The 27,746-nt window shown below is 55.7% G+C and overlaps 6 protein-coding genes and 1 non-coding gene across 7 annotated transcripts; 3 read left to right on the top strand and 4 right to left on the bottom strand.

Annotated features, from left to right (window-relative positions):
- Positions 1-3,111: 3,111 nt before the first annotated feature.
- On the top strand, positions 3,112-6,510 carry CHGG_06743 (uncharacterized protein; the record flags this gene model as incomplete). Its single annotated transcript, XM_001222837.1, has 2 exons — positions 3,112-5,696; positions 5,754-6,510. 2 exons carry the CDS (start codon positions 3,112-3,114, stop codon positions 6,508-6,510), a joined length of 3,342 nt encoding a protein of 1,113 aa, XP_001222838.1.
- Positions 6,511-7,779: 1,269 nt separating this feature from the next.
- CHGG_06742 (uncharacterized protein) lies at positions 7,780-10,256 on the bottom strand (the record flags this gene model as incomplete). The annotated part of the gene is made up of 3 exons (XM_001222836.1): positions 7,780-8,890; positions 9,375-9,439; positions 9,504-10,256. 3 exons carry the CDS (start codon positions 10,254-10,256, stop codon positions 7,780-7,782), a joined length of 1,929 nt encoding a protein of 642 aa, XP_001222837.1.
- Positions 10,257-10,844: 588 nt separating this feature from the next.
- Positions 10,845-13,620, bottom strand: CHGG_06741 (uncharacterized protein; the record flags this gene model as incomplete). The annotated part of the gene is made up of 3 exons (XM_001222835.1): positions 10,845-11,033; positions 11,097-13,145; positions 13,198-13,620. The coding sequence occupies 3 exons, from the start codon at positions 13,618-13,620 to the stop codon at positions 10,845-10,847; spliced, it is 2,661 nt and encodes an 886-aa protein (XP_001222836.1).
- Positions 13,621-17,237: 3,617 nt separating this feature from the next.
- Positions 17,238-18,738, bottom strand: CHGG_06740 (uncharacterized protein; the record flags this gene model as incomplete). Its single annotated transcript, XM_001222834.1, has 2 exons — positions 17,238-18,174; positions 18,230-18,738. The coding sequence occupies 2 exons, from the start codon at positions 18,736-18,738 to the stop codon at positions 17,238-17,240; spliced, it is 1,446 nt and encodes a 481-aa protein (XP_001222835.1).
- Positions 18,739-21,148: 2,410 nt separating this feature from the next.
- CHGG_06739 (uncharacterized protein) lies at positions 21,149-25,042 on the bottom strand (the record flags this gene model as incomplete). Its single annotated transcript, XM_001222833.1, has 6 exons — positions 21,149-21,578; positions 21,728-22,131; positions 22,243-22,495; positions 22,635-22,716; positions 23,231-23,288; positions 23,513-25,042. 6 exons carry the CDS (start codon positions 25,040-25,042, stop codon positions 21,149-21,151), a joined length of 2,757 nt encoding a protein of 918 aa, XP_001222834.1.
- On the top strand, positions 22,761-22,848 carry CHGG_11369. Its single transcript has one exon. It is a non-coding gene; the product is annotated as a tRNA-Tyr (tRNA).
- An 804-nt stretch (positions 25,043-25,846) lies between the features above and the next one.
- Positions 25,847-27,389, top strand: CHGG_06738 (uncharacterized protein; the record flags this gene model as incomplete). Its single annotated transcript, XM_001222832.1, has 2 exons — positions 25,847-26,368; positions 26,427-27,389. 2 exons carry the CDS (start codon positions 25,847-25,849, stop codon positions 27,387-27,389), a joined length of 1,485 nt encoding a protein of 494 aa, XP_001222833.1.
- Between the last annotated feature and the right edge of the window lie 357 nt (positions 27,390-27,746).

Here is a 27,746-nt window from a genome sequence, read left to right as displayed (position 1 = left end):
CCTGGGGGTGTTACTGAGGGTTGTGGGCGGAAAGGGGTGAAAGGGGGTTGCCAAGCGGCTCCACCCAGTCCCCTTTTCTCACCACTTACACGGGTTTGTTTACGTTGGTCGTCATGCAAGCACTCTTGGGTAAGGGGTTAATCTACGTGGCTTGCCCTGGTGACGGTTTTATGAGGAATGCAATTTTCTATACTACATCTAGGCGTCCATATCACGTTGCTGTTGGTGTTTTCGTGGTATGGGCCCAGGTGTCGATGAGGCTGAGTTACTTATAACGTCGTACACAGAAAGCCGCTCGAAGGGCGCTTTTGGTCACATTGTGTCATTGCTCTTGAAGTATTTGCGGCTTCAAAGGGCTGTAAAGTCCGAGGAGAAGGTAACGTCATCATGTCCCAAGACCGGCGCACCACTCGAAATCGACGCCCCCCAAAGCACGATTCTTGGAAATCAAACGAAATAAGGGGCTTCCCGGCGTGATTGTGTTGAAAGCGCACGAAGGTAACTCACCGCCTCTCATTGTAGTACAGCGTGGCTATGGGAGCCGGATACACAAGGCTAGGACCGGTTCGAGCAGGTCCGAGGACCGCTTCCGACCACACGCCGCGACCTTGCATACCGGTATCTGTCACCTGGTCTCGGTGTATAGTACCTTGCAGATGATTATGACGACGGCGAACCCGATCGTATGGGACGACGCCTGTCAAGGGGCTCGGGACCGCCCGGCACTCCCGTGGAGCGGGTCATGGCAACCAGTCCAACGTCTTGCGGGTAAACATCCGAAGCTCAGCCTTAACCGCTACATTATATAAGCTGCATTTGGCTGCCCTTTGTGGATGAACTCGCCCATGGCCCTCGCAATGCTCACCGTTATGTGTCAGCCGGGAGCGGATAGGGGTTGGGGGCCGCGGGTGCGTCCGCCCCAAAGCCACAGGGCTCGGATGGACCGGGTCCGAGCTGACGGGTTATACCCAAAACCATGGATTGAGAATTCCAAACACATTTCTTCTCTCTCCTCTCGTGCGTTGAACTTGCCTGAATGACACGCATCTGGCTGCAGGCTTGTGGTGGTAGATGCATCGCACTTGATGCTGACGGCTGATGCATCCGAATTCCACACGCACACAACACGGGCTCCGATACTGATGGTTTCCGGCCGAGGTTGCGCATCATATGTTCACTGCAGGGTGTTTCGGCCCCCAGAAAGTTGCAAGAAGTCTTTTTGTGTTGTTAGCCGCGCGGTCACACATCACACTTCGCCGGTTGCCGGACAGGGGATGTCACTGATGTCAGCTCCCGTCAGCCCCGTCAGCTCCGCCGAGCACGATTCTATTCCAAGGGGCCCAACTCGGTTCTGAAGGGTAAAAGAGTATGCACAAAACTCAAGAGGAAGTTGGAACACTCGGCATCCCGGATATTTTCCGGACGCGATCGACTCCGCGTTCCCGGACCATCGCCGCCTCCGCCATGACGATAGACGGTGCCGGCGACCCCACGTAGCCGGGCCGGCCCCCCGCCCAGCGCCAACCGCCTTGGCCCCCCGCTCTTGGGGCCGGATGTTCTCCCGTATTCCGTAATCCTCCAGACCCTGGAAGTGTTTCAGTGCAATTCACGATTCTGCTGAATGGCTAACTTGATGGCGGCTCAGCTACGCATGGAAACATTGCCGCTCTTATCAAGTGTGTGTGCAAAGCGCCCCGCTCAGCGTCGCCCACACCTGCTCGTCTCTTGCTCAACCCCGCTCGCTGCCCCCCTTCCAACTTCCCAAGGAAGTGGACGACTGGTCAAAAATTATCAAGTAGAACTTCGTTGCGCGACGTGAGCTTTGCGCTTTGCGACTCTGGATAGGTCCATCTCCCTGATGACCAGCGCAAGAGGGAAGAAAAGAGAGAAGAAAATAATAATAATAAGAGTTTTAACTAGTGCAATGGGTTGAGCGCCACTACCCGGTAATAACTGGGAAAGATATCAATGATGTACTACCGGCACCCGATCCATGATTTTTCCTTTACTACGCTCGATGGAAAGGACAAATGGACGGTATATCAATTCACGAAGAACGTCTACGATATATGGATGCCCAGGCATTTCGAGAGCATCTGCTCCGCTGTTGACCAGCTACCGTCTGAATTGAACTTTGATGTCCCACCGCTGTCCGAGGCGAGCGGACTTTCCCAGGATTTTAGCCAGTCGAGTATCGCCGAGTAGCAAGCGGTTACTTTAGATACATCACTTAGTGCGGCAGCAAAGAGGAAGAAGGCCGCGGATAGTTAGGTAGGATTTCCATTTTGGAATGTATTTATTGCGTGATGACTAGTTACCGCCTTGTGACCCCACTCTCACCGTATCATCCTGGCCATCGTTGCCATGCCTGGGTGCCAGCGTGGCCGCATTTCCTTGGTAGGCGATACAGTGCTTTTCGGGCCATCATTTTCGCCTTGCGCTGTGCTATGAAGCCACCACTGGGACTGTCTGGGGACTGACCTGTTCTCAAGGCAGCATCTACTAGGGCGAGTGTTACATGCATCGGTGATGCTAAGAGGATTGATTGTTAAGCCCCTGTGGGCTGCATGTTGATTCGGCTCGAGTTCTTTTCTATATCTTGATTATAAGCGTGTATTCTGGTGGGCTGAGAAAAGCAGCTGAGCGGTAATAATTGAACAGTCGTGACGCTCCCCAGTGCTCGGGTATGAGGGAATCGTCGAGTAACGTAGGTACTTCATTAGGCACTTGAGGTGCTCTCCGGTGGATGCAAACGGTCGCACATGGTGGCCCACATGCCCCTCATTGGCGGGCTGAATGGTGGGGCATTTTGGGCCTGATAAGAGAAATTTCACGCCAGATAACTAGCACTGCGTCTGGCAAAATTTCGAGGCCGCGGGGCAATTGACAGTGGCCGCCAACCACAAAACCTGCGCCCCATCACCACCTCATCCCTCCCGTCCACCCTCAACTTCCGCCCTCCACAGTACGCTCCCGAATTACAAAACGGGTTGTCTATCAGGCTCGCCCATTTTTCAACTTATTCCGTAATACGCGACGCCGAAACCGAAAAAGCCAAACACTACCTACCCGACCCGACAGAGTATGCCACACCCTGTCTCGCCGCCGACCATGACGGTGCCCATCAAGCCCCCCGACGGCGCCGCCCCAGCCCCCACCCAGGCCGAAGTATCATCCATCCTCACCACCATCTTCACCGCCAAGACCTCGTCCGCCTCTATTGACGCTTGCTACGGGCTCTGCGAGCTTCTCCTCAACTCCGTTGGCTTCCAGGGCTTACATTACTACGGCGTCATCGCCGAAGCCAAGAAGGCTGCTGCCGACAAGAAAAGCGGTCTTCGTCGCGAGAGCGCTCAAAACCTCCTCGGCGCTCTATTTGAGCGTTTCCCTGCCCGACAACCCATCAGTGAGATTGTTTTCCTCCTCCAGGATGGCGGTATTCTCGCCTGCGCCCTCGATGCCCTCGCCGACAAGGGCGCCGTCGTGCGCGACGCTGCCCAGTACGGCATCGATGCGCTCTTCTCCAACCTAAGTGCCGAGGCCATGGTCGTGGGGCTCTTGCCCGCGCTTACCCAGTACATCAAGAAATCCGGCGGAAAGTGGCAGGGTGTTGTGGGCGCCTTGAAGTTGATGCAAAAGATGGCCGACAAGGCCAAGATCACCTTGGGCAGCACAAAGGAGCAGGCTCAAGAGCAGGACCTTTTACGCGAAGCCATGGGCGCTAAGCTCGCAAGCCTCATCCCCATTGTCGAGAACGGCATGTTGGATATGAAGAGCGAGGTGGAGAAGCAGGCCGTCAAGACTATGACCTCTCTGACCACCCTGCTTTCCAACGACGACGTCGCCCCGCGCATTCCCCTCCTTATCGACACCATGCACCACCCCTCGACCGAGGCCGTGCAAAAGGCCATCCACGCCCTCTCTCAGACCACTTTTGTTGCCATCGTCACTTCGCCCGTCCTCGCTCTACTCACACCCTTCCTTGAGCGCTCTCTCAACAACCCAACCACCCCCCAAGAAGTCCTTCGCCAGACAGTTGTCATCACCGAAAACTTGACCAAGCTCGTCCATGACCCGATCGAGGCCCGGACTTTCTTGCCGAAGCTCCAGCCCGGCGTTAAGAGCGTCGTTGATAGGGCTTCGCTCCCTGAAGTGCGCGAGCTTGCAACACGCGCCCTCGGCGTTATGGACAAGGCCATGGGAGATGACAAAACCGCTGTCGTTGAGCGGACCACGGTCGAAGACGTCGCCAAGGTCCTCGACGGCGAAATCAACAAAAACGGCGGCCTCTCCGGTGATCCGAACGCCTACAGCCTAGCGTGCCCTTACATCAGCGAAATGGTCAGCGAAGACGTAAACCACCGCCAGCTGGACCGCATTCCTCCCAGGATTGTCCCGTATCTCCAGTTCCTGACTCCCGCAGCGGAGACCATTGCTGCTTCGGTCCAGCAGTTCTATGTCGAGGAAGACCACCGCAAGTACGGCGTTCCCGAGAAGGAGGACGACGGCGAAATCGAGATCGTTAACGCCGATTTTTCGCTCGCTTATGGCGGCATGCTCCTGCTCTCACACACGAACCTCAGACTGCTCAAGGGTCACCGCTATGGCCTTTGTGGCAGGAATGGTGCCGGCAAGTCGACGCTAATGAGAAGTATCGCTAGCGGTAAGCTGGAGGGCTTCCCGTCTCAGGATGTGCTGCGGACCTGTTATGTGGAGCACAACCAGGGCGAGGATGCCGATATCAGCATCCTCGAGTTTGTCTCCAAGGACCCTACCATTGCCAAAGAGGGCAAGGAAAGAATCTCGTCGGTTTTGGAAGAGTTCGGCTTCACAGCCGGTCCCGAGGGCCGGCAGTCTCAAAAGGTCGGCTCGCTGTCAGGCGGTTGGAAAATGAAGCTGGCTCTGGCCCGCGCCATGCTCCAGAGAGCTGATGTTCTGTTGCTGGACGAACCTACCAATCATCTCGACGTCACAAACATCAAATGGCTGGAGACCTACCTCAAGTCCCACACCGACATCACGAGCTTGATCGTGTCCCACGATTCCGGTTTCCTCGACGAGGTCACCACCGATATTTACCATTACGAACCCGGCAAGAAGCTAGGCCACTACAAGGGCAACCTTGCCGCCTTTGTCCAGGTCCGCCCGGAGGCCAAGAGCTACTACACCTTGTCGGCATCGAACGTCCAGTTCAAGTTCCCTCCCCCAGGTATTCTCTCGGGTGTCAAATCCCATACGCGTGCCATCATCCGCATGACCAACGTCTCGTACACTTACCCCAACGCGCCCAAGCCGTCACTGAGCGACGTTTCTTGCCAGCTCACGCTGTCGTCGCGTGTCGCCATCATTGGCCCCAACGGTGCCGGCAAGTCGACTCTGATCAAGCTTTTGACGGGCGAGGTGATTCCGATTTCCGGCAAGGTTGAGAAGCATCCAAACCTTCGTATCGGCTACATCAAGCAGCACGCGCTTGAGCACGTAGAAATGCATCTCGAGAAGACGCCCAACCAATATCTGCAATGGCGCTACGCGCATGGTGACGACCGCGAGGTGCACATGAAGCAGACGCGTATCCTGTCCGACGCGGACCGGGAGCAGATGGACAAGTTTGTCGACGTTGGCGATGGTAAGGGCAAGCGCCAGATCGAGTCCCTAGTCGGTCGGCAGAAGTACAAGAAGACCTTCCAATACGAGGTGTAAGTTTCCCAACTTTGTTCCCCCAAGTTGTTGCCCTCTTGTACTGACAGCTCCAGGAAATGGCGAGGCTTCCTCCCCAAGCACAACTCGCAATTCTCACGCGAAACACTCCTCGACCTGGGTTTCGCCAAGCTTGTCCAAGAATTTGACGACCACGAAGCCTCGCGTGAAGGTCTGGGCTACCGCGAACTGCAACCATCCGTCATCTCCAAGCACTTTGAGGATCTCGGTCTCGACCCCGAGATTGCCAACCACAACGAGATCGGCTCGTTGTCCGGCGGCCAAAAGGTCAAAGTCGTCATTGCCGGCGCCATGTGGAACAACCCGCATCTGCTCGTCCTCGACGAGCCGACTAACTTCTTGGACCGTGACTCGCTCGGCGGCCTGGCTGTCGCCATCCGCGACTTCCGTGGCGGCGTCGTCATGATCTCCCACAACGAAGAGTTCGTCGGCGCCCTGGCCTCGGAGCAGTGGCACGTCTACGACGGGCGCGTCGCCCACCGTGGCGCGTCTACTGCCGCCCTCGACCGCTTCGAGGACAGCGGCGCCAGCAAGCCCGCCTCCGCCATCAACAGCGGCCTCAACACCCCCGCGCTCAGCTCCAGCGCCGTCAGCAGCGCCGTGAACAGCGGCGCCGAGGACAACGGTGGCGTCACCGGGGAGAGCATGAAGTTCAGGGCCAAAAAGAAGAAGAAGCTGACTAAGAAGGAGATGAAGGAGAAGGAGGCCCGGCGTAGGCTGAGGCATATTGAGTGGTTGAATAGCCCCAAAGGCACGCCCAAGCCGCGGGATACGGATGATGAAGAGGAGTAAGCACGGGTACTAGTAAGGAGTTGATGGTACCCAGTGGGGCGGTTATTGGGTGTGTCTCTTGACGAAGTACGAACTGCACGATGGGCGAGCGGGTGGTCAGTTGGTTGCTCTATATACTATATATTGGTAGATTCAGCGAAGTTAGACTTGATGTGTGTGTGGCATCTGGGTTGGACAAAAGACGTATGGGATAGAGGGTCTGATTTAGTTAAAGGCGTTCGGGTACGGGCATAATCGAAGGACCTGTCGGTTGTTTCTTGGATTCAGTTTAGTCGCGCTGGCGATGATGGGCAGGCGGCGATTCGTGATAATGTACCAGGTACAATATTCCACTCGAGCTGCTTATAACTAGCTAGTTATTGGATTTTCCCTAGGTTATACTAACTATATTCTCGACCTATGGATGTGCCTTGCTACTAGTACCTAGCAAGGTAATGAATGGTAGTTAAGCTTATGGTCAAAAACTAAGTTCACACTTCCATCTTGGCACCCCACCCACATGACCACCACCCACGTTGCAACAACCACAATTCAGTCAAAACAGATGGAATCTACATAACGAATACTAAGAATTGCAGGCATTTAGCAGGGCTTCAATATCCGGTACACTAACCCTGTACCCTTCACACTACAACCAGTCGACGGGGCATCTAATCAATAAGCCTATCGATAGGGCCCTGCGGCACCCTCTCCCACGCCACCTTCAGGGCGTTGGTCTTCTTTACTCTATTTTCTTCGTTGTTACAGAGCAAATATAGGCCTGAGAGGTCACTGTATAGCTGTGCGGTATTCTGTTCATTTTCTTCCGAACGTGTTGTATTGTAGGCCCATAAAGTGCCCTAACTCACACGCGTTGTTGTTGGATTCGCCGTATGGAACCTTCTTGTGGATACCAGTGTTGCAAGTTGTGGCACTTGAAACACTGAAGCCTGGTTGCTGATGCGCTTATGTTAGAGGGGTCCCAGGGGTCGAACAAGAAGCTATGAAAAAGGAGGTCAGGGCGATGCCCGGCACGGAGGATGAAGACAGAACAATCAATCAATTCTTTCTCCCCATCTTTCAATCTGAGTGTCGTTTCCAACAGTTGTCACGATCCTCCTTGTAGGGAATACCAGGTATCGCGATAACGTTAGAAACACAGGGCAAATCCCTTCTCTCTCTGGAGGGACGTGCTACATTGGTGGTTCAGTTGGATCATGTTCTTCTATCTAGAATGAGGAGGGGGCAGATTTTGGATGGATGGATGGAATTCACACCCCCTGTCCTCCGTCACGTCCTCCTACGAGAACGGAACTCTGGCGTAGATATTCCGGCCCTCCTGTCCAGTTCGTCCAGCAATCTCTCAAGCTCGTCTACCTCAAGCTCAGCGTTCCGAACAGCAGCCCGAATTGCTGCACCCGATCTGCCAACCCCTACCGCTACATCGGCACCTTTCTCAAGTAGTATCTGAACGACCATGTCGTGGCCCTCAAGAGCAGCAGCCTGAAGTTCAAGGTTAGTCTCTCCAAACCTGGCCTTTACATTAGCACCTTTCTCGAGTAGTAGCTGAACGACTTTGTCATGACCCCTAATAGCAGCAGCCCGAAGTGCATTACCAGAGGCGCCACGCGCTGCATTTACACTGGCACCCCTGTCGACCAGCATCTGAACGACCTTGTCATGGCCATTTGAACAGGCTGCCACCATTGCGTCCGTATGGTCGCCACGCTGCACATCCAAATCGGTGCCGTCAACAGTGGCGCCTTTATCAAGCAGGAATTTGACAAGCCTCTCATGTCCCTTAGCAGCAGCCAGAGATAGTGGCGAATGATTGTGAAAGTTCTTAGCCCCCCAAATGACTAAACGATTCATCGCCATCAGCTCCTCTTCGTCCGTCATCCAAACGTCCTGGGCCGGTGTGCGCATGCCCCTCAATGCCGTGACATGCTCCTCGACAGCCTTTTGGAAATATATCCACGCGTCTTCGTATCTTTCAAGTCCGTTCAGCAATATTCCGAAATTCCATGATCTCGTGGCTTTGACGAGGTAGTCTTGCGACTCTGTCCAAGGTCGCGGGGCAGGGCATCGGCTGCTGATGAAGGACTCATAGTTTTCATCTTGTGAATTGTGTTGGGGTGCGTCCCAGTCCCAGATTATGACGAAATCCGTTGGGACTGTTGGGCCAGATCGTAGAGCTGCCACGCGCTCTCGAATTGTCTCTTCCGGGGGAATTGTATTTCTGATGATTGTCGTATACGCCTTGTGCAACCTTATGATGGTGGGCGCCGATGCTCCTTGTAGAAGACAAACAGCATCGCCGGGGCGGATTGGTTTGTGCAGAGGCCGGGAAGGTGTGTTGAGAGACCCGCGCCCCCGTTCTGCCGGATTCGCCGCACACTTTCTTCCAAGCGATAGTTATGCGTTGTTCGTCACCTCGGGTATCGTCACCACCAACCGCAGACACTTTTCCACAAATGTGGCCTTTGCCTTGGATCGCCGCGACAGCGCAGTCATCCCATACATCCACAAACACTTGATCAGAAAGGAGAAATTGGATGAGTTTCCGGAAGAGTTCTCCCCACGCAAGGTTGTAGTCGGCCAATAAACCCCCCGTCCTGGGGTCATCAGAGCTCATACCGAGCAAGGCATAGACCTTGTCGAGACGGTTCGTCGCTTTGCGTTTGTGGTACATATCTACCAGCTCGCCCAAAGGGTGAATGTTGAGGGAGAATCTGCCTAGCTGGCTTGTTTCGGACTGACTCGCCCCATGCCGAGGCCGAAATATTGCATCCCGTATGAGGTAAGTTATCGGAGGAATCAAACCCCGCAAATCTGGACGGGTGGTGTACACGTTCAACGCCGAGAGGCCCGAACACCACGCAAACCCATCCGCTTCATCAGGACCACACTTCATCAGGATATGCCGGGCTGCCGCAGCCTCTTGAACAACCTGGATGAAAGCGGCTCGTCAGCAAACTCGTAATCCATTTGTCGTTGAATTGCAACTACCGTACCCAAATGCGTTGGAACCATGGCCGTTCGAGTAGAGTGAAGATTGCTTGCCGGGTCGGCTCATCGATGTCGTGGTGTGTGTGCTGGTATCTAGCGGCGTTGCGAAGTGTTTCAAAAGCTCGGCCGCTATCACTTGTGGCCTCTCCGAGCCAGACGATGACGCGGTTGGCATTCGCGTATATTTCGGCCATGGACTGTACCTGCACTCCCTTTTCAACCTTGTCTCTCTGGTTGATGCAAATGGCATCTATCCACAGGATCCGTTCGAGGAGCCCATCTCGAAGATGTGAAAGGGCATCATGAAGATTAGCCGTCACAAGCAAACGACGGCTGTTTCCAGCGACAGGAGAGGGAGAAGACCTGTCGCTTTTGTCGTCGGTCCGGATGTAGATGAACTTTTGGTCTTCCTCAGAGCCCCAAACATACGACAAGGCTTCGTACATGTGTACTCTTTGACGAGCCCCCCGCAAGGGATACTCGAAGAGCTGGCATTGCAAAGGGGCATCCTTGTCTTGCTGTGGCATTAGACGCAGCAAGCGAATATAGATAGGCCCTGGCAGAGGAGAGTAGACGTATTCACCCCCAGGTTCGTTGGAAACCTGGTTCTCGGCTGACTGAGGAGAGTGGACGCATTCACCCTCAGAGCTATCGGAAACCTGGTTTTTGACCGATAAGGGAGAGTTAACGTATTCACCCCCAGGACGACCGGAAACCCGGTTCCTGAAGGCTTTTAGAAGGGAGGTGAGGTGGCCCATCGAAGTCGTCCCGTCGGGCTATGCTCGGATGAACCCAAGGGATATGGTCGATATGTACGCAGTAACTTTTTGGTTTCCAAGTTCGACATTCTTTTCTGTCCCTCTAATGTGTGGGGCAAAGAGAGGGAGGCGGCGGTGACATGGCATGTTCTAAGTGGCTCGGTGGTTGCTCCGTCGTTGAATGGGACGGAACTCCCGACATCACGTGTCGGTGCCGTTATATCGAGATTCGATGTCGGGACGTTGAATGAGCTGAAGTAGGAGATAGTTCAGAAAGGTATGGCATACACCCGATTGGCACGAGTTGTAACGAACCTCTCCCAGAACCAACTCCAACAGGGTCTAGTAGTATTGAAAATACATGATTACCCATATCCTACGTTAATTAACTCCAGCCCCGTCCTCCGATCTATGTATCCAAGCATCAATATACACAAAGTGGTAATAAGAAAAGGTCATGACATGAGACGTTGTCCCGCGGAGGGCCCAGCAAAACACCAGTCTAAACAACGCGTGAAACCAACCCCCCCAACCACGCAAAACCTCGCCATGTGCACACATCTAATTAAATAAAAGAATGGAGGCCCTCTACCACGAGAAGGTCATCAGCGCCGGGTTGAGGGCCAAGGGCAGGAGTAGATGCGAGCCGGCCACGGTGGCCATGGGTAGGATGGCGACAAAGTCGGTGATGTGCCAACTGTAGGGGATGAAGGGGGCGACAGCAAGGATGACCATGCCGGCGATAAAGAGCGAGGCGAAGATCATGGAGAATTTAAACTAACGTCAACGGTTAGCATCGGATCGAACACTCTTGAGCATGAAAGGGACTCGATTACACACTTTCTTCAACACCTTAGGCACTTCGATGAAGAAGTTCGAAAACTCGGCTTCCTTGGAGGTGGCGCCCCATGTCATGTCAATCTCGAACATGTGCGCCAGTAGCGCCTGCGAGACGTGCAGTGACAGACCACCAAGGAAGATGGCCAGCAGAAAGGTCCACTTGAAGTTCTCGTACAGGGCATACAGTAGGTTGCGTTCGCCGACTCGGTAGCGCATGACGGCCAGGGCGATGTTGCCGAGCCCGTTGAACACAATGATGATGGAGAACCACACCTGCCACGAGTCGACGTAGTACTTGTCAAGGTAGCCGTTGAACCAGCCCATGATGAAGTAGTTGACGCTGGTCATAATCCAAGCCGCACCAATCGCGTAGTAAGTCCCGATGTAAGACACAACCGTGATCTTGGACGTGAAGCGGATGTTGGAGAAGAGGAAGCGGCGGAAGAGGGGGGTGAAGGGACCCCTGTAGATCCACTTGCGCATCGGGTGGAAGAGCAACTCGTTGCAGCCGTAGGCGTACTTCTCCCAACGGGCCAGCTCGTCGTACACAGTGAGAGAGACGCCCTCCTTGAACCCGTCGCCGGCCCAGGCGGCCAGGCGGATGATGTAGCCGCTGCATTGTAGACGTAGGGACATGTCGAAGTCCTCCGACACGTGGCTTTCCGACCAGAACTTCTCGTAGCCGTCCTCGTCCTCGTAAGAGACCTCTTGAATAGCAGACCAGCGAAGGATGGCGTTGTGACCGACGAAGGGGGCGACGTCGCCGTTGGAGACGGTGTATCGGATGGCGCTGTAGATGAGGTTGGTGAAGAAGGTGATACCGTTTTCGAAGTAGGTGTGGACAACCTGCATGACACCTGACGAGAACTGCATGATGCCGACATCGGGAGAGAGTTCCATCTCGGAGACAGCATCCAGAAGGCAGTCGGCGGGAACACGGGTGTCGGAGTCGATAAGCAAAATGTAGTCACCAACGCGGATGTTGCCATCGGCCCAGGCACGGCCATCCTCCTCGAGAACCTCCTTCAGGGCCTGCTCGTACGCCTGCGCCTCATCGTGCTGCGACCAGTCGGGAGTGCGCTGGATGGCGGCCAGTTTTTCCTCGACCTTGCAGGAAATCATGAGGGCAAAGTTCATGTTGGAAGCCTTCTTGAACTTGCCGCGGCGCAAGAAGCCGTTTTCGCCGTGCTTCGGACGGGCAACCCAGCCGATGCTGTGGTCGGCATAAAACTCGATACGGGCCCTGCGGTCCTCTTCCGAAATGAGTTGCAGACCATCATCATTAATAAACATGTTGGCCGACCCTCCTTGCAGCTCGTACGTGGACATGGCCTGCTTGATAGACTTGACGGTGGGAGCAATGACACCACCGAGACCTTCCTTATACACAGGACATTGAACGGTAACGTGCGGCAGAACGGAAGTGCGTAATCTCGGTGGGGGGCGAGCAGAGTAGAACTTGGAGTTGATGGTGAGCTGGCGAATTGGACCAAAGATCTGGGCCAAGCAACCGAAGATGACCTGGGCGAAGAAGAGGGTGAAGAAGATCTGAACCGGAAACAAGGCCACGAGGGCGAGGCGCAGATAGCTGCCGTCGACTGAAACCTCGATAGCTAGCTGTCGGAAAGCGGCGCCAAGGGAGACGGTGACGAGAATGAGGGTCAAGCTGACGAGGTAAGTGTTCAGCATGTGGACCGGCCTCTTTTCTGGCTTCAACTCGCCGCTCTCTTCGTCAACCTCGGGTTCTGTGACGATCGGCCCTCCCTTCTCATCCTCGTCGTCCTCGCCGCCAGCCTTCCACACCAGCTCCATCAGCTCCGACTCGATGGCCTTGGCTCTTTGCACGAGATGCAGCGCATCGTCGTCCCACACGACCAAAAGACCCTCGGAAGCGACAAAGGCGGCAAATTGGTGTTTGCGTGCGCGCGGGAGGTCGTCGATGGTGGGGAGAATCTGCACGCGAAGGCCGTTCATCAAGGGCACGTCGACGGCGTCTGGCGACCATTGCAGGAAGGTTTTGATAACTCTTGAGTTGACTGTCATGGCGCACTGAACGCTGTTAGTGTCTTTCACTTTTGTCTCTGGGGGGACTTGGACATACCTGGACATTGAGTGCGGCGCAAGCTAGCGCAAAGGGTGAGTTGCCGAGCTGCGGCGGGCAGGCCATGTACTGTCCTCTGGTTTTCCGCAGAAGAACACCCTCGATCTCACCGCTGCCATCCGACACCCACAGGTGCGAACATTGCTGCTGATAGAGATAGTTCACCATAACCTCATGCTTGATGTCGTCAAGGACGGAGCTTCCTGTCGACCTCACCGACCGCCCGGAGATGGACTGGGGCCGAGAGCTGTACCTGGGTGTTGGGGGATGAAGCTCGGAATCTGGCCGGAGCGATAGTGCTGGGTTCTCCGACCCGGAGGGTTGCTGCTGATGTCTCGCATTGTTTCGTTTTGGTGAGGCCGGCACGGCCGCTGCTGGCTTCGCCTGGGGCTTCTCAGCCTTGAAATAACTCCCGATCCCCATGATGGCGGTATCCCAAAGTCTCGGGCTGGGTCCCCGTTTCGATTAGATCCTTGTCGATGAAAGCGGCACAATGGTCGACTCCCCGAGCCAACTGCCGGTTGAGTATCGTCTAAACACCGCTCCAAGTGAGAAACTGTCTTCTGTAGCGGGATTCAGCGAAAGTAAGAACCCCGTGAGCCACCTGCAAAATAGCGAATGGACAGCTTCAGGAGACGACCCTGCAAGCCAAGTAGCGAACGGGATTAACGGGATTCGACGCTCGGGATCGGCACCGGAGCGGTTTGAGTTCTAAGGCTGGTGACGGCGGAAGAGAGTCACAGGCAGGTTGCTCGAAGGATAACCCTCGACCTCGAACTCGAACTCTAACTTGAAGCTCTGCTGCCTTCTGCCGTGGTGCGGCGCGGGCAGACAAGCTCCAGGGAAGATGTTGGTGGGTGATCCCGAGCGAGTGGAAGACAGAAACGAGTGTTGATCGCCGGAAGCTTGGAGGGAGCGAGGCGGGAGAGACGGCGACAGGGGAGGGGAGGGTCAAAAGGGTGGATAGGCGAACAAGCAAAGCAACGCTGGGTTGCATGGTGCTGGCTGTGTGTGCTGGCGATTGGTCACGATGGCCCCTGGTCCGGCGGAGGGACTGGCGGGCAGAGAACCCATGTGGCTTGGCGTCAGGGCCCCTGGCTATCGAGTTGGTGGATGTGTCGCAGGGATCAGGGGGGTGAGGGCCCGTGTAAGTGATAGCAGGGAAGCCGGTTTCCCGGTTTGTCCAGCACCGCGCCGGCAATGAGAATGCTCCAGGATGGAATCGCAACAAAAAAGACGCCTCATCACACCGAACCCGCCCACGATGCTTGCTTCCAACTAAACAGAACCATCACGGTCACGAACCTCATCTCCGATCCGCACGCCTCTCCTGCGGCTGGCACTCGGGCGGCTCTTGCAAGCGCCTTCGGGGCATCTTGGCGGCAAGGAAAACAAATATCGGCTAGTTGCTTCGGGTTTTGGGCGTTTGCGTGGCGGTTGGTTGTGATGAAGCTGAGCTCTGTGGTTGGGCTGGATCACGCTGGGTCTCAGTTGTCAATTGCTCAACGGCCAGCCTAACGGACGAGGGCTTCTTTCGTAAAAGTGCAACGGCTCGCCACCGGCTAAGAAAACGTGGATGGTAGGGCCTTTGATGCAAGCCCTTTGCATTCCCGCAGAACGATGCCCGAAAGAATCCCCCGGATTCTCTCTCGCAGTTCGCACCCTCAGTGGTCAAGAATTGCAATGGCCCCCGCCTGGGAATGAGGTCCGGTCGCAGTCAAGGGAAAGAGCGAGGCTGAACAAAGCAGTAACCTCCACTCATCCTCGACCTGGGGGTTCTTTCTAGCTTCAATGCAGAGTTACGATGTAGGACTTTGGCACCATCATAATGACGGGAGTCCGTGCAACGCAAGAGCTCAGAGTGCTTGCCCATTTACACATCACCCTGCCCAATGCTAGTATCGACACAAAGCAAGGCTGATCCCGTAGGGCTCAAGATCGAGACGCACACACGAACCTGATATTCTCCGGTTGGGTGGGATGTTGGATGCGGCCAAGCATAATTGGAGGATTCTTTTCCGGCCGGTCAAATACATCGAATCCACCTGCAGTGAATTTCAGCTGAGCGATAAAAGTTTCTTAAAGCGGCAAGACGCTCGCCCCCAATCCACCATCGTTGCCTTCTGATGCTCCGTCGCGATCAAAGCCAAAGCAACGCCTGGGACCGGCGGAGCCACATGCAACCCCCTGAAGGACAAGACAATAGCGCGCTGCAACCCTGGCGTCGAGACTTCGGCGCTCAGCCCTTCTCGCTGATTTGGGTATGGATGTTATTTTGTAATTACACGTATTATCGAATTGACGATAAGACGGAACCTAACCCAACGCAAAAAAATGGGTTGTTCACTTTTTTAGCCCCTCTCTGATAATTCTGCACTTCAGCCCTGCATCAACCCATTCAAAAAACCATCCGTCCGGGATTGGGTAGATACCAGCCATTCACCACAGACTTTGGAGAAGGGGAGGCCAAAAGAATACGAGAATTGGCATTGGCAGCCCACACGTCGCGGCGGCGTCCAAAAATAGGCAGGCCCCCCCTCCCGGTCAATCAGATCGCATCTGCACGCAACCACACCGATCCGGACAGGATCGGCTGCGAACGGTGAACGGCCAGAGTGGGGAGGGAGGAGGGGGGCGGAAAAAGAAGAGAGAAAAAGCAAGGGTGGGACCTTCCCGAAGAAGTGGGTTGTCAAGAGAGCTCGCATGCGTCTTCGTTTAACTGGCGATGCTGCGCTGGCAGCCCCGACGACCAGTCAAACGGGTTTTCTCGTCCAGAACCACCTGAACGACTGCAGTGATTGCATCATGACTTTGCGTTTTGCGAGCGGGCGTTGCTGAGACAAGCGGGGTGTGGAGGCTCGTTTCTCGTGTCGAGCGTCCGGCGTCTCGCTGCTGCTGTCTCACCGTCTTGCCAAACCAAACCACCTCACAGCTGGAACGGTCGAACGGACCAGGCGGGCGGTTCAAACAGTCCGGATGTCGTGCTAACTGCCCGTGGCCAATCCAATTGGCGCTGGGCGTTTGCGCCCGCGAGTTCGAACACGAAAAGGCTTTTTCTCTCGCTGTCGGTTTTTTACCTCACTCGCTGGCTGGCGGTGACTGAAAAGTTAACGTTACCGACCAGCTGGGATTTTCAGTGTCCATGCATCACGCCGAGCCAGCGGAAGCAATGGAAGCCAGCCATGCAGGGTTGCGTGTCGGAAAAGGCTCAATATCACGACTACCTGCAGCTTCAGCTCGCAATAGTTCTACACTTCCCATGTCCATATCCACAATCAATGAGATGAAATATGAGATGTCCAAAAAAAAAAAAAAAACAATATTAGAAAATTGGAAGGCTGAAGCGGAGCGGAGCGGAGCAGAGCAAAGTGGGGGTGTGCACCTCCCATGTTGGTGATCTTCGAATTCTGGACCCTGGTCTAGCCCCGGCCTCTGATCGGCGGGGGTTGCCTGTCACTTTGTCACGGATTGCCGATTTTGTGCCTGGATCTCGCCGGGTTGTCGCTGTCAAGGTTTGTGTGGATTGCTGTGATCCGGCAGCGAGAGCCAAAAGCTGCAAGAGAATGTTCCGAGAACAAAACAGCAACTCGCATCGCATTCCCTTTCTGGTTGCGGATTCCCGCCGCCCGGCAGGATGCTTGCTGTGGGGAGGCAGGCAGACTTGTGGAAACTGTGCCAAGAGCATATCTCAGGAGCCCACCAGGCACCCCTCTTCGGCAGGAAAGGATGGCAGGATAGCGCCGCTCGAGCCCTCCGCCAAAAAGGACCGCAAAGGGGTCCCGTAGTGCGTTTCAGGAGGCGCATCGAGAATGCCCAAGCTTTGTCACGGATATGAATTCGTTTTGTGTCTGTGCCCTCAATTCTCCACAGTGTAGATTCAGTTCATGGTCATCGTGGACTTAGACAACACCATGAAATCCATCCATCATTGCACAACAGACAAGAGATATAAACATTAGATACCCAAAATAAACAACCAATTTATACCCCAACACCATCACAAATAGAACTCTTACATCCTCCCAGAAAAAAACAGTACCCTAAAGATCCTCATTACCATCACACTGCTGCCACATCATGACCTTGCTGACCTCCAACTGTGGCTGCGTCCACGTCGGCAGCCAGCGGTCCTTGGCCTGCCAAAAGTCCTTGCGAGCATTGGGCGAGGCATCCAACCACGGCTTGCCGTTGACGTTGTCCTCAAACCAGCCGTTGGTGCCACCCACGGCCAGGTTCAGGATCAGAAAGAAGGGCTGGTCGAAGGGCGTCTGGGCGCGCCCGGTGTGGCCCCATATGTCCTCGACGCGGGTGCCGTTGCTGTCCTGGACGGGGAAGTTGCCGCGCCCCCACATGGGCTCGTCAAAGTTGACGTAGAGCACCTGCAGCAGGCGCGAGTTGACGTAGGTGAAGAGATACTTTTGCGACCACTCGATGCCGAAGGTGTTGAAGCCCGACGCGTACGTCGTGTGCAGCGCCTGCCGCTTGACGTTGGTGCGCCACCAGGCGTCGTTGCCCGGCGTGGGCCCCCAGTGCAGCGCCGACGAGATGATGTTGTTGCCCCCCTGCGGGTGCGTGTAGTTGTTGCCGCGCGACTCGACGATGTCAATCTCGCCCGATGCCGGCCACGGCCCGTACTTGTTCTCGAGCGGCATCATCCAGATGGCGGGCCAGAGCCAGTCACCGGCAGGCAGCTTAGCCGTGACCTCGACGCGACCGTACTTGATGGTGGCGCCGGGGCTGGTGTTGATGCGCCCGGACAGGACGGGGGGCACGATGGAGGAGTTGCCCGCAGTGATGTTGGTGTAGGCAATGCAAGAAGTGGGCGAGGTGGACGTGCAAGTACCGTCCTTGAGAAGATCGATCTTGGTGTCCTTTTGCATCAAGGCGTCATCGCGGGGTGTCGCCTTGATGACGAGGTTACCGTTCTCGATGAAGACGTTCTCATTGCCCGGCGTGGTCTGCTCAAACTCGCCGTTGCTAGATGTTGTCAGTCACACGGTCGATGAGTTGTAAAAAGACCGAAAGGACTCACCCAAACCCGTTCACCTGTACCTCCTTCTTCCACACCTTCTCATTAAACCCATTCGACCAGTCCTCCTCCAGCACCAGGCAGTAATTGTGCTTGACAACGCTACGGATGCCGTCCCACACCAAGAAACCCGAAATGCCCAAGCCGATAATGATGCCTATGATGGGCAGGATGGTGACCCACTTCTCCTTGGGGTCGACCTGCTTCGTCCACGGCTTCTCAACCTCGCCCTTGCGGACGCGGCGCGAGTGGAAGTAGCGCTGCCCGCCGTCAAAGCGGCCCAGCGCCGAAGCAGAGTCGAAGCTGCTGGCGGGGCGCGATACGGAGGGGCTGACGAAGGGATTGCCGTTGTTCCCCGATCGTTGCGATGCCTGCGACTCGACGCCGTCGCCGAAAGGGTTGCGCCCGAGGGATTCGCTCGGTGTCCCTGGCCGTTGCGGGGTCGGGGCGGCAGTGGAGGCCATGGAGGGCATATTGGCGGCCGGACGGCCGAAATAGTCGCCGTTATCCATCGAAAAAGACAGACCTGGACCGCCGTGATCAAAATCGGATGCTTGATCTGATCAGCTGTGCTGCTTTCTCAAACCTGGCGGTGACGCGCCGAGGAGTGAGCCGCCGTGGGTTCCCAAGCAAGCGAATGTCGTCGTCTATGTGTGTACCCAGATGGTAGGCCGAAGAATGTCTGGCGATGCTGGTCCACTAAACGAATGGCGGGGAACTCGGCGATGGTGATCTCAGCAGGTCAACAACCACGCTGGTCAAAACGAGAGACGGTTCCAGGCCGACCAGGGAACAGAACACCATCAAATTCTGGTTTTGGTGGTGAGTGGGAAGCGGTCGGCGCAACAGCACCCTGGACGACGGAAAGACTGGCCCACACGCCACAGGGTGACAGCTGAGGTGGAGGACCCCCAACCTGGAAGCTGGGCTTCTCTCGGAACGGGCGAGCTCCAGAATCTTGTCGCCGCCGCCATGCCGGGGGGCCAGGCTTGGCGATGCTGTGAAAGCGATGCATGAAGCGCATGGGTTCTCGGTTGGCTGGCTGCAAGTGCCCAGTTGAGTGGGTGGAGCGATACGTAGCGGTACGCTGGCTAGGCTGGGTCTCAGCTGCCGTTCTTCCCGAATCCGACGAGCCTGGGTTGTTGGCAAACAGACCGAGCGGGGGGTGGCCTCAGAAGCGTCTGTGTGCAGTGGAGAGGTCCTGTGTATTTTTCAGCTCCCCATTTCTTCTCCCTGTGCGTTTCTTGCAGCCCAACAAGACCTGAGCGAAAAGCAGCAAGAGTTTTCCAATTACGGCCTTGGCGGCGTTAGGTGGCTGGAGCGCGTACCTGCAGTCACTGCGACCAAAACTGCCCTCATTGGGCTAGCCCTGAAATATTTCACGTCCATTGACGCCCGTGCTCGTTTGAGCCAATCGCTCTCTCGTCGTGGGCGCTCTGGTCATCTCCACCATGCCATGTCTCGACCACGTCGATAGTGCTTTCCGTTTTTGGCGCCGACGCCGTCAATGACGCTGGGGGGATAAGAAATGGAATCCCGGTCTCAAGACGTGACAAAACTTCAGCCGCAAGCATTGTGGGCCATTTTCGGTTTGCGCCGATGAAATGTGATCGGACAACCAGGAAGGCCCTGCGAGTTATCCAGGAGAGACCGTCTTCCAGCAGTGACTCGTTTGAACAAACGAATAACTACCACTATCCGTACCGGCGACCCACACGAAGGCCCGGATGTTTGTTCAACGGGATTCATGAGACGTACGAATTACATGCTGTGTATTCGTATGTAACATTACTCATCACGATAGGGCTGCAAACACCCGAAGCCCTGGCTCGGGTTGTGCTGATCCCGATCATCAACCGCGCAAGCCCCACGCGGCCACGAGCAATCGGCCCCGGCCGAGATTGAGGCTCGGAACGAATGTTGGTGGTTGAAGCTGATAACGGTATTTGTCCGTGGGGGTCTCTCACCGCACGTGTCGGCCTCCAATATTTCCAGTGAGGCGCATGCATGAGCCGCATCTCATCTCATAGATCCCCTAACGAAACATGGACATTAAGCAGGAACTTTATTTCCCTTTTCTGTCATAAATCCGACCTGGCCGGGCAAATAAGGCAATAAATTAGCACCCTGCTCGTGCCGCGCGGTTCTCCTTAACTATTGATAATGCAGGATGTCTCAGGAAAAATTAACCCATGGGTAGGTATGACCCTCAGCTCCAGGCCTCCCGTTCTCTTTCCGGGGAAGAATGAACGGGAAGTGGAAAAGTTTGGACCAGGGTTGGACAAAATGAAGCTCCTTTCTGGGCCATGTCGCATGCATACTACCTTGAGAACCAAAGGTCGATTGATTCTTATCACATTCATTAAAAGTTCATGACTCGATGATTTCTTGGTGTCGCAGTAACCCTCATCCTACACGGCCTTCTGCCGGGGCGACGCACTGCCATCGTTCTGAACGGAACGCGTGACGCAGGTATGCCTGGAGGAACGTACGAGGAACGAGTACTTCCGAAAGGTTCCTTTTCCGAGAAATACCATGGTATGCTCCAAGCACGGACCACTTCCGCCCCATAAAACACCCCATCAAAAAAAGCCCTGCCATTTCTCCCTGTAAACTGAAGATTTACTGTCATTATCCTAACGATTGTGGAAGCAGCCATGTTGCTTTGCCTGGAGGAACTTGTCTCTGACGATGAGCGTCTCGAAGTTGGGCTTGGCAGTGGTGGTGCACGGACTGTCTGTTGGGGCCTCAACGGCCTATCAGCTGTGGGGCCGCCCCCGGTTTACAAGGGCTTCAGCGACGACCACGAAAAGATGCAGATTGCAGGGCAACACGGCAACAAGTTGAGAAGGAAAATATTAATTGAAGCAGCTTATTCCGCTGGAAAAGAGCCCCAAAACAGAGCAACGGTGGAGAGCTGTGCTACGATCTGAGCTCGGAAACCCCAGGGTCTCGCCAGAGCGCCGCGTCCTCTACGTCATCGGTTTCAGTACCCTGGCCAGATTCAGGCATGGCAGCCCATTCTTGAAACCACGGCTCGTGCCTGTGGTCTTGCTCGAACCGCCGTCTGGTCTCCTCACCCTGTCGTTCTAGCTTGAGGATGGCGTCCCTCATGTCTTTATCAAGCACGTTCTTGGGCTCGATGAAGTCACTGCGCGCCGGCTTCCGAAACAGATGCAGCCCGTCCCAGCTCTGCGCCCTCGACAGCTGCACGTACAGGCTCATGAAGCTGGGCCGCGTCGCCGTGCCACTCGAGTGGACGCCTTTGAGGTTGACGAGTACGTTGGAGAACTGCTTGCCCTGGCTCTTCTGATCTGTCATAGCGAAGGCCGGGGTGCAAAGAGGTCCTGTTCTATGGGTAACCCGCCGAAAACCCGGCTTGCCCCTCCATCTGGTTTTCCTTGCCCCGCATTTTGGCTCGGGATGGCGACCGTCTTGCTCTTGATCAAGACGGTGCTGTTGGGGAGCCCGGGGATGGCGAGGCCCGCGCTATCGTCCGACTGAAGGAGGACGGCCACCGGCGGTCCAAGATGAAGAGTCACATCGCTGGCGAGCGCGATGGTGCCGGCGGCGAGGTCGGGAAAGATGTCGACGGCCTTGAAAGGCGCCCCGTTGACTGCCTTCAGCCCGACAAACTGGTTCCGAGTCACCACGACCGGCATCCCCTGCGCGTAGAAGAACAGGCCGGGGGTTGGCAGCTGCGAGTTGTCTCCGTGGCGGAGCACGTCGCCCAGCTCTTCGACGCGCAGCCGCTTCGCCGATTCGGTGTCATGCTTGGCTACAAAGATGGAGATGTGTTTGCCGTAGGCACGGGCCCACTGGACGACGGCTGCCCTGTTCAGGTCCCACCGGTATTGGTTCAGGGGCGTGATGGCTCTCAGACCGTCTACGAAGGACGCCTTGCACTACGGTGTATAAAGGCGTTCACTGAGCCGCTGGAAGTCCAGCTCGGTCTGCTCGCCGTTGCGCACGCGCCCGAGGAAGCCCCGAAGCCTTGGGCAACCATCCGCGCGGACCTGCTCCTGGAGGATGACAACGGTTGTGAACTGGAGGAACAGCCTGTGCGCTGCGAGATGCTTCGCCAAGCTTTCCGGTCTCTGTCCGCCACGGTCCCTGGGCGCCGGCAAGAGGAGGCTGGTCTGCAGGACGGGGTCGAACTGGAAGAAGTCCCCGAAGAACAGGACCATTGGGATCCCGCCAAACGGGCGATAACCCTCTCCCGAGCCAATCAGAAGCAAGAGGTCTACAGCGGGAAAAAAGAGGGCGCGACTGTACGATTAGACGCTAGTCTGACTAGTCTGACTAGAGAAGCCACCTTTCCTTACTTTCCCAACATTCGTCAATAACCATCATGAAATGGAAAAAAAAAAAAAGACATTTACATCGTTGACTCCGCTTTGGGGCCTACCTGCAGCCGGCAAGTTCCTCCAGGCTCCTTTGGCGTGCCCGCGCGCAGCGGGCACGGTCACTCCTGTTGGCATTGCCTAGGGCTACTCAAGTGATGTTACCAAATTTGATTTTCAACGAATCAAATCCCCTTGTGGTGTAGTTGGCTATCACGTTCGGCTGTAATGGAAATTATCGATACCGAAAGGTCACCGGCTCGATTCCGGTCGAGGGGACTCTCAATCTTTTTTTTTTGGCCTTTTCCAAATCTTAGGCGAATGATATTTTGATTTCGCCCCTTGGCCTAGACAAAGTTGCTGATTGTAGCTCTTTCCCCTCTGCCTTCCCTCATTTTTCAGTCACCTTTCTAGCCTGTGACCTGGAATACCACACTCGCTTTCTAACCATACATGTAGCCTTCCTAACCACAACCCACAAGACGCTTGTGCACATTAAACCAACCCCTGGCTGTCTCTAAGTATCGTTGAACCTTCAACTCAAGACTGAGCAGAAGCGGGGAGGAGCCGGAAAACGGATGTGAAGAAGTTAGCCATGGTCGACGGGCAGATCCGGAGTCCCAGGGCACGGGGATGTAGGTCGGAAGTCTGAGAAGCATACACAGAGCCTTGAATCCTGAGCCTGGAAAGCAAGGATTTTCTTTGGCGACTGTTTCTTCCTATACGTATAAACTAGATAGGTAATATGTAATGACTAGATTAAATTAACCTTGAAAAAGCCTACAGCGTCTTTCCTCTTTCTTAGTTAGAGGAATTTCGCTATGCAACTTGCTGCTAGATCAGGTGAAAGATGGTTGATCAGAGCAGACAGATGTTTGCCCTGAACATCCCGGAGAAACAAGTACCCATCCAAACTTTCCGCCTTGTCTGGACCTAAGCTAACCCCGTCATTGAAGCGCAACCCATTATCTTCATCCACCAACTCAACAATCCGGCTGAGAAACCATTCCTTATTTGGTTCCCTAGCCGACATGGCAGCAGTGACAAGACACCAAAACCGTAGCCCATCCGTAAACTCGTCATTATCCCAATATCTAGCACTCAACATGGCCGCCCGTATCCGCCACGGCTGTGACTCTGCCGACAGGCGAGCACCATGATACTGTGTCGTGGCAAGCAGGAACGTCAAAGCCGTCAGCCGCACGACCTCGTCAACGGGAGGCAGGTTATCAAGCAGCAACAGCCGGTAGAACAACGCCTGTAACCGCAGAAACAACCACGACTGCAACGATGATATCACGGAAGGCTCGGCCCACGCACCCCGGGCGATGCGCACGTAGTCGGCAACATCGGCGAGAATAACGCGGAGGTCGGCGTCAAGATATGGATGGTTGAGAAAGCTCTGTCCCAGACGGTTCAGCGCACCATCATTATCCGCATGCAGCCGCGTGAGGGCTTTCCCTACTGTCTCGGGAGGCGGACCCGGATCAAATGTCAGGGGGATGATGGGCGGCGCCATCTCCCACAGGGCAAGGTATTTGTCGGCTAGCAACGAGCTTTCGAGGACGTATGGGTCAAACACACCCCACCCGCCTGCTTCTTGAACGAAATGCACCAGCGCACGGAGGTGGGTGCGTGATGTATTCTGGCTGGGGTTGCTAATTCTCATGGCCAGGGCCTGCCGCTGTGGACACCTCGCCCACAGCTCAGGCATGTGGTTCCAGATCTCGGTGATGGCGAGCGCGTAGATGGACAGCGCGAACCACTGCTTATCGATCATACGACCGGCTTTTGTATCGCCCTGGAGGCTCGCCAGCCGGACTTGGGCTTGGCGGACGGCTTTGTCGATAAAGTATTCAGGGGGTCGTTCGTCGTCGAGGATGCCAAACATCCATGCCGCGCAGCTCGAGCCGTATGCTAGGGTGGCGTACATGAGGAGATCATCTTCAATGCAGCGTTGGAGGCGGTGTTGGATGACAACGTCGTGTCGCATGGAGGTTGAAGGGGGAAACATGTTGGTTGGTGCGAAGGCTTCGGCGAGGAAGGTCACCTTGACGCCTTCGCCAAAGGATAGCTGGAGCATAGCGTGCGATCCGGCGTCACGGCCAGCTACGGTGCTGTAGAAAGGGTCGCTACTGTTGTCGGTTGGGTAGAATAACACGAGGGACGTCGTGTTTCGGTCGCTGACCCCGGGCCCTCTGCCATTCCGCCCGGACTCAGACTTTGCCATGTCATCATCGTCGCTGCTGGGTTGTTGGGTTCGGCTGGGGAGCCAAAACTTGGAGGAGGCTATAGCAAAGGACAAAGGCGTTGGCTGACTAGGCCGAGCCATCCGTGCCCCCAGCTTCTTGCGGGCTTCATCTCTCCGCCGGCGGTTTTGCACGTGCGAGAGGATACGGGATCTCTCGCCCGCCTTGCTACGCGTCAGGATGTTGGATGACGGGCTCTTGTTTATGAACAAAAGTTCCGGCATGGTAATAATCTCCAGTTACTTTCCAGCCGGGCTTAGCTTTGCTCCCCCCGGCAGATCAATGGTCAAACGCCGAGAGCAACGTCAAGACTCAACACACCTTGCCGTTTGAGTGCCCAATGCTACAGGATTCCGGGATTCTGGGATTTCGAGATTCCACATACGGGACTTTTGGTGGATGGGCTTGATGCGGCAGTGTGTGACTGTGCGTTTGTGGGTTTCGGGGCTGATGCGACTACCGATTATCACCCAAAACCTGGGCTCGGATCGAATGAAGTCGTGAACATCCCCGTAATACGGCAAACCAGATCGTGGCAGGGCTATGGCTCTTGGCATCTGCAGCACACACTACCCGATCCGGCCTGACGCCATGCAATCCTTCCACGCTGACCACGCCCAGTAGGGCTTCTTGCTGCAACATGCCCCTGTGCGGTCCGGATATGTTCCCTTCCGGAGGATATACCGGCCCTCTTCGGGAAGACAGCTGGACCTTGGGCGGAGGTCCCAACGAAATGTCCCTGTTCATAAGCCAGAATGTCAACATCGGATCCTTCCATGCGAAGTTCTTGCGCCATGATGGATGTTAGGAAGGGAGAACTTCAAAAAGTCTCTTAGAGCACGAGAACACTGAAGGCGTGCTATATAAAGTGCAGTCAAGTCGCCAATTCCTCAACCAATTTCGATATCACCATCACCACATCACCACCACTACGCTACAGACACCGAGATTTCCTCTGAGTGTCTCTTTGCCCGAGAAATACCCATAGAACTACAAGCCGACTACTCATTTCTCTTACCCTCCTCACTATGCATTGGGCCTCAGCAACCGGTTTAATAACCGCACTAGTAGTGCAGGCAGCGTTGGCTGCCCCCAACAAGGTCCCTACACCGGCTTGCCTCCCTATCGTTGACCTCGGCTACGAACTTCACCAAGCCCTCAAGTACAACGAGACCACCGACGTGTACAAGTTTTCCAATATCCGCTACGCCCAGGCACCCGTTGGCCATCTCCGATGGCGCGGCCCGAAGGCGCCCAAGACAGACCGCAGCGCGCCGAAGAACGGCGATGGCGTCAGGACCTGCCCACAGGGTGTGCCGGACTGGCAGTCGAGGGCCTTCATCCCAACCGGGCGCTTTACCGGCGGCTTGCCGTGGAACCTCACCAGCTGGGTGGAGGCCATCAACGCGTCCACTCCCTTCGACCAGGCCATCTTCAACGGAAACGTCACCGAGGACTGCCTGTTTCTGGACCTCCATGTTCCAGGCAAGGTCCTCTCCAAGGCCATCAAGAACAAGAAGGGCAGCCGCGATGTGCCCGTGCTGGTTTTTGTACACCTTCCCGTCCCTCCCCTTAGAACCATCAACTCTAACATTTCTTCTGTCCTAGATCCACGGCGCTGGCTACACTTTCAGCTCTAAAATCGGCCATCCTACACCCGGCTTCCAACCCGACGGTCTCCTCCGCGCCGCCCACGAAGCCAACGGCAAAGGCATGATCTTCATCTCTCTCAATTACCGCCTCGGCGCCCTTGGGTTCCTCGCCGGGCCTGAAGTCCACGCCGACGGCAACGAAAACGCCGGCCTCCTCGACCAACGCTTCGCCCTTGAATGGATCCAAAACAACGTCCACCTCTTCGGCGGCAACCCCGACAAGGTCACCGTCATGGGCGAGTCCGCCGGCGGCGGGTCCATCATGCTTCACATGTTGGCCTACCAGCACCAAGGCAAGAAAGCCCCCTTCGCCCAAGCCATCCTCCAGTCCCCCGCTACGCTCCTCTCAGCCGCCGCCCCACCATCAGCCTACAACGACTTCCTGTCCCTCCTCAACGTCACCACCCTCGCCGAGGCGCGCCAGCTCCCCTCATCCGCCCTCATCCTCGCCAACCAAGAACAATGCCGCACCGCACCCGCAAACACCTACATCCACATCCCCGTGCAAGACGCCACCACCGCCCCCATCGAACCCCTCCAAGCCTTCAAGATGGGCGGCGGCGCCTTCGCCCACTCCCCCATCAACCTCCTCGTCGCGCACAACTCGCGCGAGGGCGCCTTCTTCTTCGACCCGACCGCCCGCAGCGAGGCCGACTTCTTGCGCTGGGTCCGGTCCTCCTTTGCGGGACTGTCGACGGCCGAGATTGCTAACCTCGCCGCGGTCGTCTACCCGGCTGTGTATGATGGCTCGCAGGGCTATGTGGATTTGTTTTCGCGCATGATGCGGGTGTGGGGGGATGCGCTGTTTGACTGTAATTTTTTGTATGCGAATGAGGCGTTCGGGGGAAGGAGTTTTGCTTGTGAGTACCCACCTACTGACTGTCCCGTGGCTGTGAGCTACATGTACATTTGGTGCTGACTGTTGGATGCAGATGAGTTTGGGTCGCCGGGCTTGCACACGCAGGATCTGAAGTACACGTTCAACGACCCGAATACGCCTGCTTTTAGCCCCGTCATGCAAAAGGCTTTGCAGAGGGCGCTTGCCACGTTTGTTGTCCATGGCACGCCGGTGTTTAAAGGTCAGGGGAAGGGGAAGGATGCTTGGCCGAAGTGGGGGGATGAGCAGACGTTGATTAATATCACTGCGACGGGTGCAGAGGTGGCGGTTAATGATGTGAATAAGGAGAGGTGTCGGTGGTGGGCTGACAGCAGGCTGGGTCTTTAGGTTGTAAGTAATGGTCGCTGATGTGAAGAAGAGCCTGCGGGAAAAGCCAGA

This window comes from Chaetomium globosum, genomic scaffold, assembly GCF_000143365.1.
Source record: "Chaetomium globosum CBS 148.51 scaffold_3 genomic scaffold, whole genome shotgun sequence".
Lineage (NCBI taxonomy): Eukaryota > Fungi > Ascomycota > Sordariomycetes > Sordariales > Chaetomiaceae > Chaetomium > Chaetomium globosum.
This window is presented reverse-complemented; position numbering and strand designations above follow the sequence as displayed.